The sequence below is a fragment of the Camellia sinensis genome, chromosome 4 (assembly GCF_055761805.1).
Source record: "Camellia sinensis isolate YWXY chromosome 4, ASM5576180v1, whole genome shotgun sequence".
NCBI lineage: Eukaryota > Viridiplantae > Streptophyta > Magnoliopsida > Ericales > Theaceae > Camellia > Camellia sinensis.
The window spans coordinates 188,652,457-188,663,750 of record NC_138964.1 but is presented as its reverse complement, the minus strand read 5'-3'; the positions used below and the strand labels follow the sequence as shown (position 1 = coordinate 188,663,750).

At 34.7% G+C, this 11,294-nt stretch overlaps 1 protein-coding gene across 1 annotated transcript; it reads right to left on the bottom strand.

Annotated features, from left to right (window-relative positions):
• Positions 1–1,056: 1,056 nt before the first annotated feature.
• LOC145824306 (uncharacterized) lies at positions 1,057–2,501 on the bottom strand. The gene is made up of 2 exons (XM_082923942.1): positions 2,102–2,501; positions 1,057–1,733 (listed from the first exon to the last, which is right to left on the bottom strand). Exons 1-2 carry the CDS (start codon positions 2,499–2,501, stop codon positions 1,057–1,059), a joined length of 1,077 nt encoding a protein of 358 aa, XP_082780068.1.
• Between the last annotated feature and the right edge of the window lie 8,793 nt (positions 2,502–11,294).

Sequence of the window (11,294 nt, the reverse complement as noted above, 5' to 3'; positions counted from 1 at the left end):
TATCCTACAAAAGTCCAAATTTCAAATTATTATTAAATTGAAATTTTATAAAAAGTTATATAATCAACAGAAATAAATCTACATGGTTACCTCCTAATAAAACATCATTTAATCTGCATAGAATACTACAGCAACACTTTAGGATAAACAATATTTGTAGTAGAATCCAAACTATATTTAGGGAGGAGAATACTTATACGATCAAAGGACGTACATCTAGACAATGCCACATATAACTGCCCATGACTAAACACTGGTATACGCAAATCAACCCCAACAAATTTCACAAATTGTCCTTGAGATTTATTAATGGTCAAGGCATATGCGAATCGGACTGGAAATTGACGTCTTGTCATTTGAAAAGGCATTTCTGAAGAAGATGGTGTCAAAGATATCCTTGCTATGAATGCCAAATTGCCAAATTCTTCTCCAGTTAAAATTTGAGCTTCAATTATTCGAGTGCCGCACCTAATAACCATCAATCTTGTACCATTACATAGTCCATCTTTCGGTGCAATGTTTCTCAACAATATCGTAGGACAACCCACTTTCAACTCTAACTTAAAAGTTGGCAACCTAGGAGGATCCCATGAATTTAAATATTCATTAGGATATTTATTTGCAATGATAGGATCAATTTCATTATCTTCAGACATTTTATCTGCTGCAAGATAAGCATATAATCTCCCTGGAAAGATATTCAACGCAGTAGTATTAATGTCACTGACATCATCGTTACGCGCAGACAGAATTGGGCGTTCAGTTAAAAATATTGGGGTTGACGTCTCTATCATATTCAATTGTGGATAAACTGTAGAGAGTAATTCATTCAAATCTTGACATTTGTGTATTGTTGATGGAAGGTTAACGATTTTTTGAGGATTGGTCCCAATCTAAAAAAAAAGTGAAATCAATAAAAAAGTAAGTGTAAACACAATTTATTAATTCAAAATAATATATATAATATAGGTTAAAGTAGTGTTACCTCCATCAAGAAATTTGCAAAATTAGCATTTTCATGGCCTTCATGATTCAAGCGCATATTCAAATCCAAAGTCAAGATATATATATATACTTCCATAGAACAGAGTGCCTTAATGATACATTCACAATTTGCTCACGAACTCCTTTGAGTATAACTGGTAAGATTTGTCGAAAGTCTCCACCAAGAACAACAGTAATACCCCCAAATGGCTTTTCATTATCACAAATATCCCTCAATGTACGATCAACCGCCTCAACACAATGTCTATGTTGCATAGGAACTTCATCCCAAATTATGAGTTTTGTTTCTCTAAATAACTCAACTTGTAATGATTGTTTGCTAAACCCACAAAGTGAATTTTCCAAGACATCTAATGGGATGAAAAATGTTAAATGTGCAGTGCGACCTCCTACCAGTAACAATGATGCAATTGCAGACGAAACCACAGTAACAACGATATACCCAAGGCTGCGACATTTTAATGCAATCGTATTGTACATAAATGTTTTCCCTGTTCCAACACCCCCATTCAGAAAGAAAACAGTTCCTTTATTTTGAAAAACTGAAGAAGTGATTGTATTATAAGCATTCCATTCTCCATTATTGAGACAATCAAGAGTAATTTGTGGATCTGCATGTTGTGCCTCACTCTGCAGTTGTTGATGTTCAAATATCAATCGATTACCAACTACTACACTCCAATTTGCAGTAGGTAGTGGCATGGGTTGGAAGTCAATTAAACTTTTGCCTGATTCGTGAAGCATTTGATTCAAAAGATGGAGACCATAATCTTCAATTTGAGCCTCAGTTGGTTTAGAAATGACAAACAATGTACAATTCTTATGTGCAAGATCATCACATATATGCGTTGAAAATTGATTCCATAATGCACATGGATTTAGTGGAGAGCACTGTGTGAGAATAATACTAAACAATCTCCTCAACTGATATCCAGTTTTTATAACTGCAGCCTCTTTCAAGCATTGAATCCATTCTTCATCATCTTCTAAAAGCCCCTGGCAACACATACTAATTTAAATGTATCATGCAAAACATTATCGACCGTGCGTAAAGACTGAAACGACTTTGGTCCCTTGACAACGGTTAGTAACAAACGTAGATAAAATCTTTCACCACAATTAGGGCTAGCAAAGTACATTCTACCAATTGCATATCCCCTTTCTCTTGATTTCCATCTCTTTTCTGACTTAAGCCAAACAAAATGTTGTGGAAATTCTTGATAAGTGAATGGACATTCATCTTCACTGGCAGCACAATATGCAAAGAAGCCAGTAAGAGTTGACATTTGTTGACCAGCTCTAGATTGAATCGTTTGTAATGACTCTTCTGGGTTAAAAACAACACGATGTGTTCCAGGTAAATGAAGTGTCAATCGTACAACTGTTGGCATCTCTGCATGCAAAGGATGACCAAATATTCGCCAAGCAGCTTCTGGAGGTCCAATATACCTTGCATCGAGATATTGTTGAATCTCATTTATCATTCTTAACACCATCGTTGTACGATCATAACCCTTATAAATGTACTTATGTATATACTTGACACATCTCATTCTGGCATAACCTTCCACATTTATATGACAGTTGAAAAGTTTTGAAAGCTATGCATTGTATGGTACGACATCCCTGTTATCAACTTCTTGCCCCCTCGCAGTATGTACTTGACCATTATTGCGACGACAATAAATAAAGTATCCATCCTGATCCATAGTTGTTGTTTCTGTGAAAGCTCGAGGGTATCTCTTAGTGCATCTACCATTTTCCATACATGGTGCTTGCGGATTTCGAGCACCACGTGGTCCATGTACCATACAACATTTGATAGTTTCAAAAAGCATAGGATCATCTTTTGGGTTTAAAAATTCTGCACAGACCAATTTGTCTACTTGAGCACATGTCCGAATTTTGTCTGGACCCTTGAGAAATAAAAGTGCATGCATATGAGGGAGTCCTCGTTTTTTAAATTCAATTGTAAAAACATGTGCAACTTTATTTCCAAACACTTTATTTGTTTCTATCTTATTTATCAAACATTTTCTCTTCAACTCGAAAACACGGGCAATTAAATCAGGACGATCAATAATTTTTGATATGGTAATAATACTGAAGTAATTTCTGGCCAATTGGGATTTGCAGTCATGGTAAGAAAAATATCTGGGTGTTGGTTGTATCGTGTGATAGTCATTGAATCTTGAAAGATTTTAAACATATGTCTAGGACTACCAGTAAATGAAGATGGCAAAATAAACCTTTGACCAATTTGTCCAGGTCGTACATAATCTGGATCCATATCTGACAACTCTTGGTAAAGCTCAGCCCGAAGTTTCCCTTGATTAAGCTTGTAGTATGCCAATCGATTTTGCTTAGTTGCAGTCCAAGCATCTACCAAAAACTCTTAAAATAGTTTCCCACCTCTCAAAATTGTTGAATACTCTGTGGGTCGTTCAAACAAACGATAACTATAAAAATTTATTTGAGTAAGTCGATCAGTTGAAAGTCGATCATACTGAACATTCCACAATTTCAACTCAGGTTTCCATCCAAGCTCACCATATGGAAATAATATAACATAATGTAATGGCAAGCATGCTGGGTGACATTCATTAATTTGCATCAACTCATTATTTTCTTGGAAATGTAAGATAATATCTTTCATTTCATTTACCTATGTTCCATCGCCTGGTATTACAATTGCAATCTCATCTGTAGTTGGTAGGTTATACCGACGTCAATCAGTTGTTGAATTGTAATGAAGATGAGCAGGTAGATTATGTCCTGTTGAGTCTAATTGATGTAAAATGGCATAAGCCTGGCGATATTTATCTACAAATGCATTGATTTGCAACAAACTATCTTGAATAGTTTTGAGAACATCCCTTCTCAAGTTAGGATTTCTACGATTACGAATTTCTAAAGCTGAATAAGGGTCATAGATATACAGCTGAGCATAACTCGCATCCTGCCCTGGTTGTGGTTGTAATGATCCTGTTCGATGTCGCAATTCCCCATGAATTGTGAATGATGTAGGGCCCCTTCCACTGAGTACTCTAGGATCCAATGTGGCACCAAGACTCGTAAAAGCATTGGCTGCATTGTACACTCGAGTATAACTTCGAAAGGATTTTGATTGATCATTATTCCCATCATACAATGCCTGAAGTGGTGAAGGGGGTGTAATAAGTAAAGGTAGCCTAATCTTTCCTTCCAAACAGCAAGTTCTGAATAAGGGACGTGTACGGGAAAGAAATAAACCTTCTCGTATAATCCTGTTGATCAAGTCTGCGCTCCTCCATACGTCGTCGCTTTACTCCCTGAAAACACAAACGTGGGCTAGCTGGCGGGTGTGTGCCGGATACCTCTCCGATGCCTAAGTCAGCAAAAATAGACAAATAGACAAAGCTCTGTGTGTTCGAGAATCAAAGTTGTGTTACCTCTCCATAGGTGATGTTATGAGCTTTTATAAGTTTTGCGTGGCACAATCCTCGTAGGACTCTTACTCCTCCATGTAGAGTCCTTCTAGGAATCACATTTCTGAAAGATAATACTTATCCTTTAACACCTCCCTCACTGCTTAAACCAAGTGAGATGGTTTTACCTAGGTCGGATGTCAATAAGACCGGGATAACGTGGCCATGCTAAAGCCGCAGACTAAACCGAGCTCCACCTAGCTTGGTTCTTCCTTTCGCAGCGTGTACCTCGGTTCGACATACTCCAACCAGGCTATTGAGATCATGCTAACCATACTGAGCTAGGACCGAATTAACCCATAGCATGGTTCTGAGGAAGGCTTAACATACTTTGGCTCAATATGGTATGACCGGGCTAACTGTTACCGCGCCGACCGTGGTGACTGAGCTAACCACCAAGCTCTTTCGGACCGGGCTGACTGCAAGGCTCCTCTGGACCGGAATAACAATAAGGCGTTCTCAGGACCGGGCTAACTACAAGCCCCTACTTATCCAGCCCTTCTTACCGTGGCCCAATGAACGGCCCATTACCCAGCTTGGCCTAATTTATATATAAATTACCCTCTCAGGACGCTTTATAGATGATTTTGTCAATTTTTCATCCATCCAATGTAAGGCTGAACAATAAGGACATAATACATCCATCTTGCCAAGATAATGGCGGCAAGAATCTTTGTGTGCCTAGGCATCAATTGATATACTCGTAGGCAGATCTTCTAATTCATCATCAGTACGTAGATCTTGTTGAAGAAATCGATTTATAGGAATAGACCTACGAATATTTGTGTATAAATAAAATTTTGTAAAACAAAACGGTATGAGTAAAAGTATGTATTTCAAGATTAGACACAGGAGTTTACCGATTTCTTGGTGGAGCTAAAGATGTGCTTGGCATAGAAAACGAACATGTAGAATGATGGGTAACCATTGTTCGTTTTTGTGCCGAATGAGAATCTTCAGTTATTGTTTCCCACTCCAAGCAAGTGCGATCGCGACGAATTGGTATTAAAGAACGTTGTCTTAGTTGAACACATTCTTCTAATCCCTCTTGTTCTCGTTGCAAGCATTGAAATTCAAAGTATGACTTTTCAATTTTTTCACGCTCTCGCCGTGCTCGTTGGGCCAATGCAGCTTTTGATATTACATTATCTTTTTGTGCCTAAAATGAAAATATTTTATCATTAAAGCAAATTATGTGAATATTTTGTGCTTAAAATGAAACTATCTTAATTTTGTTTTCTATTTTATTTGTTTTATACATTTAATAGTGTTATCTTTATTTCTTTCTTTCTTATTTCTTCTATTTCTATCTTCTTATTTCTTCCTTTTCCCCTTCCCTTTCCCTTTCCCTTTCCCTTTCTTTGTTTTCTATTTTATATATTAAATAAGAATTATAAACCTATCTTATTTAGTTTCTCCTTTCTTTATATATTTTTTCTTTATTCCTTCGTTTCTTTTTTCCTATTCTCTTTATATAAGTAGCAACTTATGAATGGTACATTATAAATGCACATATATCCATGCAAAATAAAAATAAATAAATTTAAAAAAGACATACAAATAATAGCAAGTTACAGGAAAACATATTACAATCATTCTACAAAAACACCATAAAACAATAAATTCATTTTATACACGCATATCTTTTAACTATTCAAAATTTTGATTAGTTTTGCATCATATTTTTAAAAACGAATATATACCACTTGACATGCATTTGTCATTCTCTTACCGGAAGGAGCCATCTTTTCTTTTCCTTTAGACATTGGGTTGACCTTTTCTTTTTCTTTTGCCTAACAAATATAAATAAAATATTCAAAAGATTAAAAAAATCTTATATAATCTTATATAAATAAAATACATGCAATATTTGACTTGATTTTGTACTTACCGCACGAACACGGATAACATTAAGGTCGTGCTCATTACGGATGACCACACCAATATTTCTAGATGGAGTTGTAGGAGGAGGCCTACAGAAATAGATTGTGAACAAATTAAAATCTATATAATAAAGTGGTAATAGTAAGAGTGAAAAATTCAAGATTGTCTTGGGTAAAAAATTATTTTTCTTTTACCAATTTGGTGTTAAAGAAGATTGTCTTAGGTTAATACATTCATTCGATCTTTCTCTTTCTCGTTCTCATCGCAGGCGTTATCCCAATTGGTATGTAGAACATGGCTTTTGATTTTTTTCACGTTCTCGTCGTGCATGTTAGGCCAATGCAGCTTTTGATAACACATTATCATTGTGTGCCCAAAATGATAATATTATATAAGAAGGTGCATAAAATGTGAAGATTAACTAACTTTCTTCCCTTTCATCATGTATTTTTTCTTTCTTTTAACTAACTTTTCGTCTTCACTTGGTTAAGTTGTTAGTCATATAAGAACCAATGCATGTATTGATGAAATTTAAAAAATGAGGGAAAAATAATTTGAAAGCACATTAAGCACACAAAACTGCAAACTCACTATGCACGCACTTATTGGTTTAAAGACACTACCCATCTCTTTACAAAATGTACGTTGAAAAGGTAAATATTAGATCATTGGGTATGTAAAATGTGAATATTAGCGTGTGATGTCTTGTACTTTCCTTTTCACTCTTCTTGTTGTTTCTGTTATATTAAAATGCATTTTTGTCTTTTTTTTCTTTCCTTAAGAACTTATAAGAAAAATAAAAATTAAAAAAAATTATATTATGTAGTTTCCTTTTCATCACATATTTGTTCTTTCTTCTTATTTTTCTTTTTCGTTTTCTTCTATTATATTTTTATTATGCTATGTTGTAGATGCAACATATTGTACAAATGCAACATATTTTTATCATACAAATAGACAAACATATTAAAAATTCAAATTAATGTTCATACAAATGCATTAGCATGTTGTACAAATGCTTACTTTAACATGCTTCAGAAAAACATTTCACATTCAATAAAAAGAATTGAATAAATTTTTGAAAAAGAAACTTTTGAAAAATGTACATAAAAAAGAGTATATGACACTATGCAATTCCTAAAAAAATCTATATAATATTCGAAAAAGAAACTTTTAAAAGTTGTTGAGAAACCATATCATGGGATGTGCATTTTTTTTTCCTTTGCCATAAGGAATAGCTTTTTTTGTTTCCTTTGATATTGCTTTGTCTTTTGCCTTTGCCTTTGCCTTTGCCTATAAAAAATAAGTAGAATATGTTTATAAATTATTTTTAAAATGGTAAGAAAATACATGTCCAATGTTCAAGTGACTTTTAGGCTTACCTCATGAATGCGAATAGTATTAAGGTCACGCTCATCGTGAATAACAACATTAACATTTCTTTCTTGAAGAAACCGAACCTATACATACAAAAACTTTAGAGTGATAAATAAAACTTTATACACATAAATAAGAAAATTAGTAAAGGGAGGTGATATTACAGTTCGGTGTAAGCCCCCATCCACCTATAAAGTATGAGGGAAAAAAAAATTAGAATAGTGATATTGTCCATAACTGTTGTACTTAAATTTATAAGAGATGTACTTAAATTTATATGAAAAGAAAAAAGAAGAAAAAAAACTTACTTAACCAAAAATAGTGATATTGTTCATAACTGTTGTACTTCAACCTAAAAATGTTTGGTTATATAATTTTAGACACAAAGAAACAAAAAATTAGCAATAATAAAAGTTAACATGGATTTCATTGGCAATGAAATGTTAGTTCCAAATCTGTTGCTACCAAATCGAATAATAAAATTCAAAATTTTATTTAAATAAATAAATAACTGCTATGAATAGAAAATACTTAACGGGTTACAATCAAGAGGAGAAGAAGTAAATAAAAATATAAACTTCTAAGAAAAAGAAAAAGACCAACCCAATGTTTAGAATAGATGTATAAATAACAGGCTTGAAGATCACACGACATTGCCGCACTCTCTCCCACTTATTTTTTGCCGATAATATTCTCCTTTTTCTAAAAGCGGAGACCTCAGAATGTCAGCATGTGCTAAATCTTATTTGGATTTACTGCGAAGCATCAGGACAAGTGGTTAATTTCGATAAATCAAGTGTGCAATTTTCTTCTAATACTACTCCAGCCGTTTGTAGTTCGATTTGTAACCTTTCAAGTCTCAGAATGTCTCAGCCTGATGCAAAATATCTTGGTTTGCCTTCTTTTTGGGGGCGATCAAAAGCGGAAGCCTTTGAGTATATCCTTGAGAAGGTTCTCTCTAAATTGCAAGGTTGGAAGCAAAAATTGTTGTCTCAAGCGGGAAAGGAAGTTCTAATTAAAACTGTGGTTCAAGCTATCCCTGCTTATACAATGGCTTGTTTTGCCTTTCCAAAGAAGTTTTGTGCCAAACTAAATTCCTACATCAGCAATTTCTGGTGGGGGGTGATCCGGAGGGAAAAGGAGTCCATTGGATTGGCTGGGGAATCATGGGTATGTCAAAACTAGATGGTGGGCTGGGTTTTCGAGATCTCAATACTTTTAATCTGGCTCTTTTGGCTCGGCAAGAGTGGCACATGATGAAATATCCTCACTCTTTTTGTTCGCGAATTCTAAAAGGCATCTATTTCCCCCACTCAAATTTTATGCAAGCTACAAAAGGTCGTCGGGCATCATGGGCTTGGGCAAGTATTCTTCAAGGTCGGAACATTCTACAGCAAGGTGTTCGTTGGCAAGTGAATAGTGGTTTTGATGTCCAATTCTGGGAAGACAAATGGATTCCTTAAATTCTAGGTTTTAAAGTGACCTCTCCAAAACCTGAAGGAAATGATATTCAGAAGGTATCAGATGCTATAGACCCCCTATCCAAGAGATGGAAGGAAAGCTCTCTTCGGTGTTGTATTTCTAAAGCAGAAATTGAGGCCATAAGCTCCATTCCTATCACTTTAGAAGCAAAAACAGATTCTCTTATTTGGCATTTTGAACCAAACGGCAAATATTCGGTGATGTCAGGTTATAATGTGGGCAGAGGAGTGTAGTAAGCTCTCTCAAACTCCTCAATCTTCTTTTCACCCTTCAAGAAAGTTGTGGAAATTGATTTGGGCCCTAAAAATCCCTCCAAAGCTAAAACACTTTTGGTGGCGTGTGTGCAAGAATGTGCTCACAACAAAAGAGAATCTATTTCGCAGGAAATATGCGGGGACTTGGCTTTGCCCAATCTATAAAAAATAACCTGAGACAATTGAACATCTTTTATTCGATTGTGAATGGGTAAGAGCTGTCTGGTTTGGCAGTGACCTAAAATTTAATATTGAAGGTGGTCCAAACCTCTCGGTCCTCAAATGGTCGAGTGATTTGTTGGACAATTTTGAGTCATCAAAGGAGTGGCAGAGTTTTTTCAGTCTCATTGTTTGGATCTGGTGGTTTATTTGGAAAGACCGAAACAATTTTGTTTTCAATCATATTGAGATAGCGCCCTTCTCGACTTTGTTTAGAGCTCGAACGGCAAAATTGGAGTTTGATAAGGCAGCTTGTAGAGATGAAATGCCAATTTTGGAGAGTTTCATCTTACTCAATCTTGGAGAGTTTTATCTTCCCTTCAAGGAGAAGCTTTAGCTTGTAGGTGTGCTTGTCAATTGGCACAAGCCCGCAACCTGAATATAGTGGAGATCAAAGGGGATAACAAGACCGTAATCTTCTTGTGTGTTTCTGAAACTAATCCGCCTTGGGATTGCAATGTGATAATTGGCGACATCAAGCGCTTGGATGGGCATGGAAATTTGGCCTTCAGTTGGAAGCCTCGAACAACAAATCAAGCAACTCATTGGGTGGCCCAAGCTTCTCTTCACGGAGTTCTTCCGTTTGATTGGGTCCCAAATCCACCCTCTGCTCTAGCTCTGCTGTTGCAAGAGCATTGAGTTTTTTGTTACTTTCTGCTTGTTGTCTTTGTTTCTCTACTTTCCTGGTTCAAAAAAATAAAAATAAAAAAATAACAATCACATTAAAATGATAAAATTAAAATCAGAGTACAACAATTGTCCAAATTTGAACTCTTCTCTTTTCTAACTGACTTCAATTTTATAGAGATGAAATTAAAACCAAAATCAAAACCCGTTATAATCATAATCACAAATTTATGCCAAAAAAAAATAATTCAACAGATACCAGAGGCACGTGCCTTCTCTGTTTAGAATGGTACAATTTTTTTAAAAAAAAATTTTATAACAAAAATGTTAAATACATTTTTTTGGGTTAAGTTAAATACTCGATGAATTTGATTCAAAACAAAACGGATTATGTTAAATACTTGCGTTAAGTTAAATATTGAAAGTTTAATACATTTTTTTTTTCATGAAGACAACTAAAGTAATACGCACACATATACATTGATCGGAATTTTTGAAATACAACATAGAATATTATATTTTCTTAAAAAAAAAAAACAAACAAACAAACATAAACTCTCTTGCCATATTACACATAAATGTTAAAATGCCAAGTCTTTCAAATTTTTATTTTAATTAGGATCACACAGCAAATAAATATTACATTTGAATGGTACAACTAAATAAATATACTACATAGCAAATAAAATGTTAAATAATTTTTTTTTGAGTGTCAGTTTAATTTTTTTGTTGCAGGAAGATCAACTAAATAAATCACCCTTACTTTCTTTTTAAATAACTCCAAACAAACAGTTCCTTCCCCCTCCCTCTCTCTCTCTCTCTACATTCTTTGCGAAACCCATAATCAAACTCACATTTTCTGAGTCAGCCCAGCATTTAGAATAGATGTTTTTAACAATCACATTAAAATGATAAATTAAAACTGGAGCACAATATAATTGTCTAAATTTGAACTTTTCTCTTTGTTCACTGATTTCAA

What these genes read in the sequence shown, in the direction of transcription:
- LOC145824306 (XM_082923942.1), bottom strand. Translation starts at nt 2,501, where the DNA reads ATGGTGTTAAGAATGATAAATGAGATTCAACAATATCTCGATGCAAGG. An exon ending in TGGTGAAAGATTTTATCTAC is followed by an intron (nt 1,734 to 2,101) that starts GTTTGTTACTAA and finishes TTCACGAATCAG; the next exon opens with GCAAAAGTTTAATTGACTTC.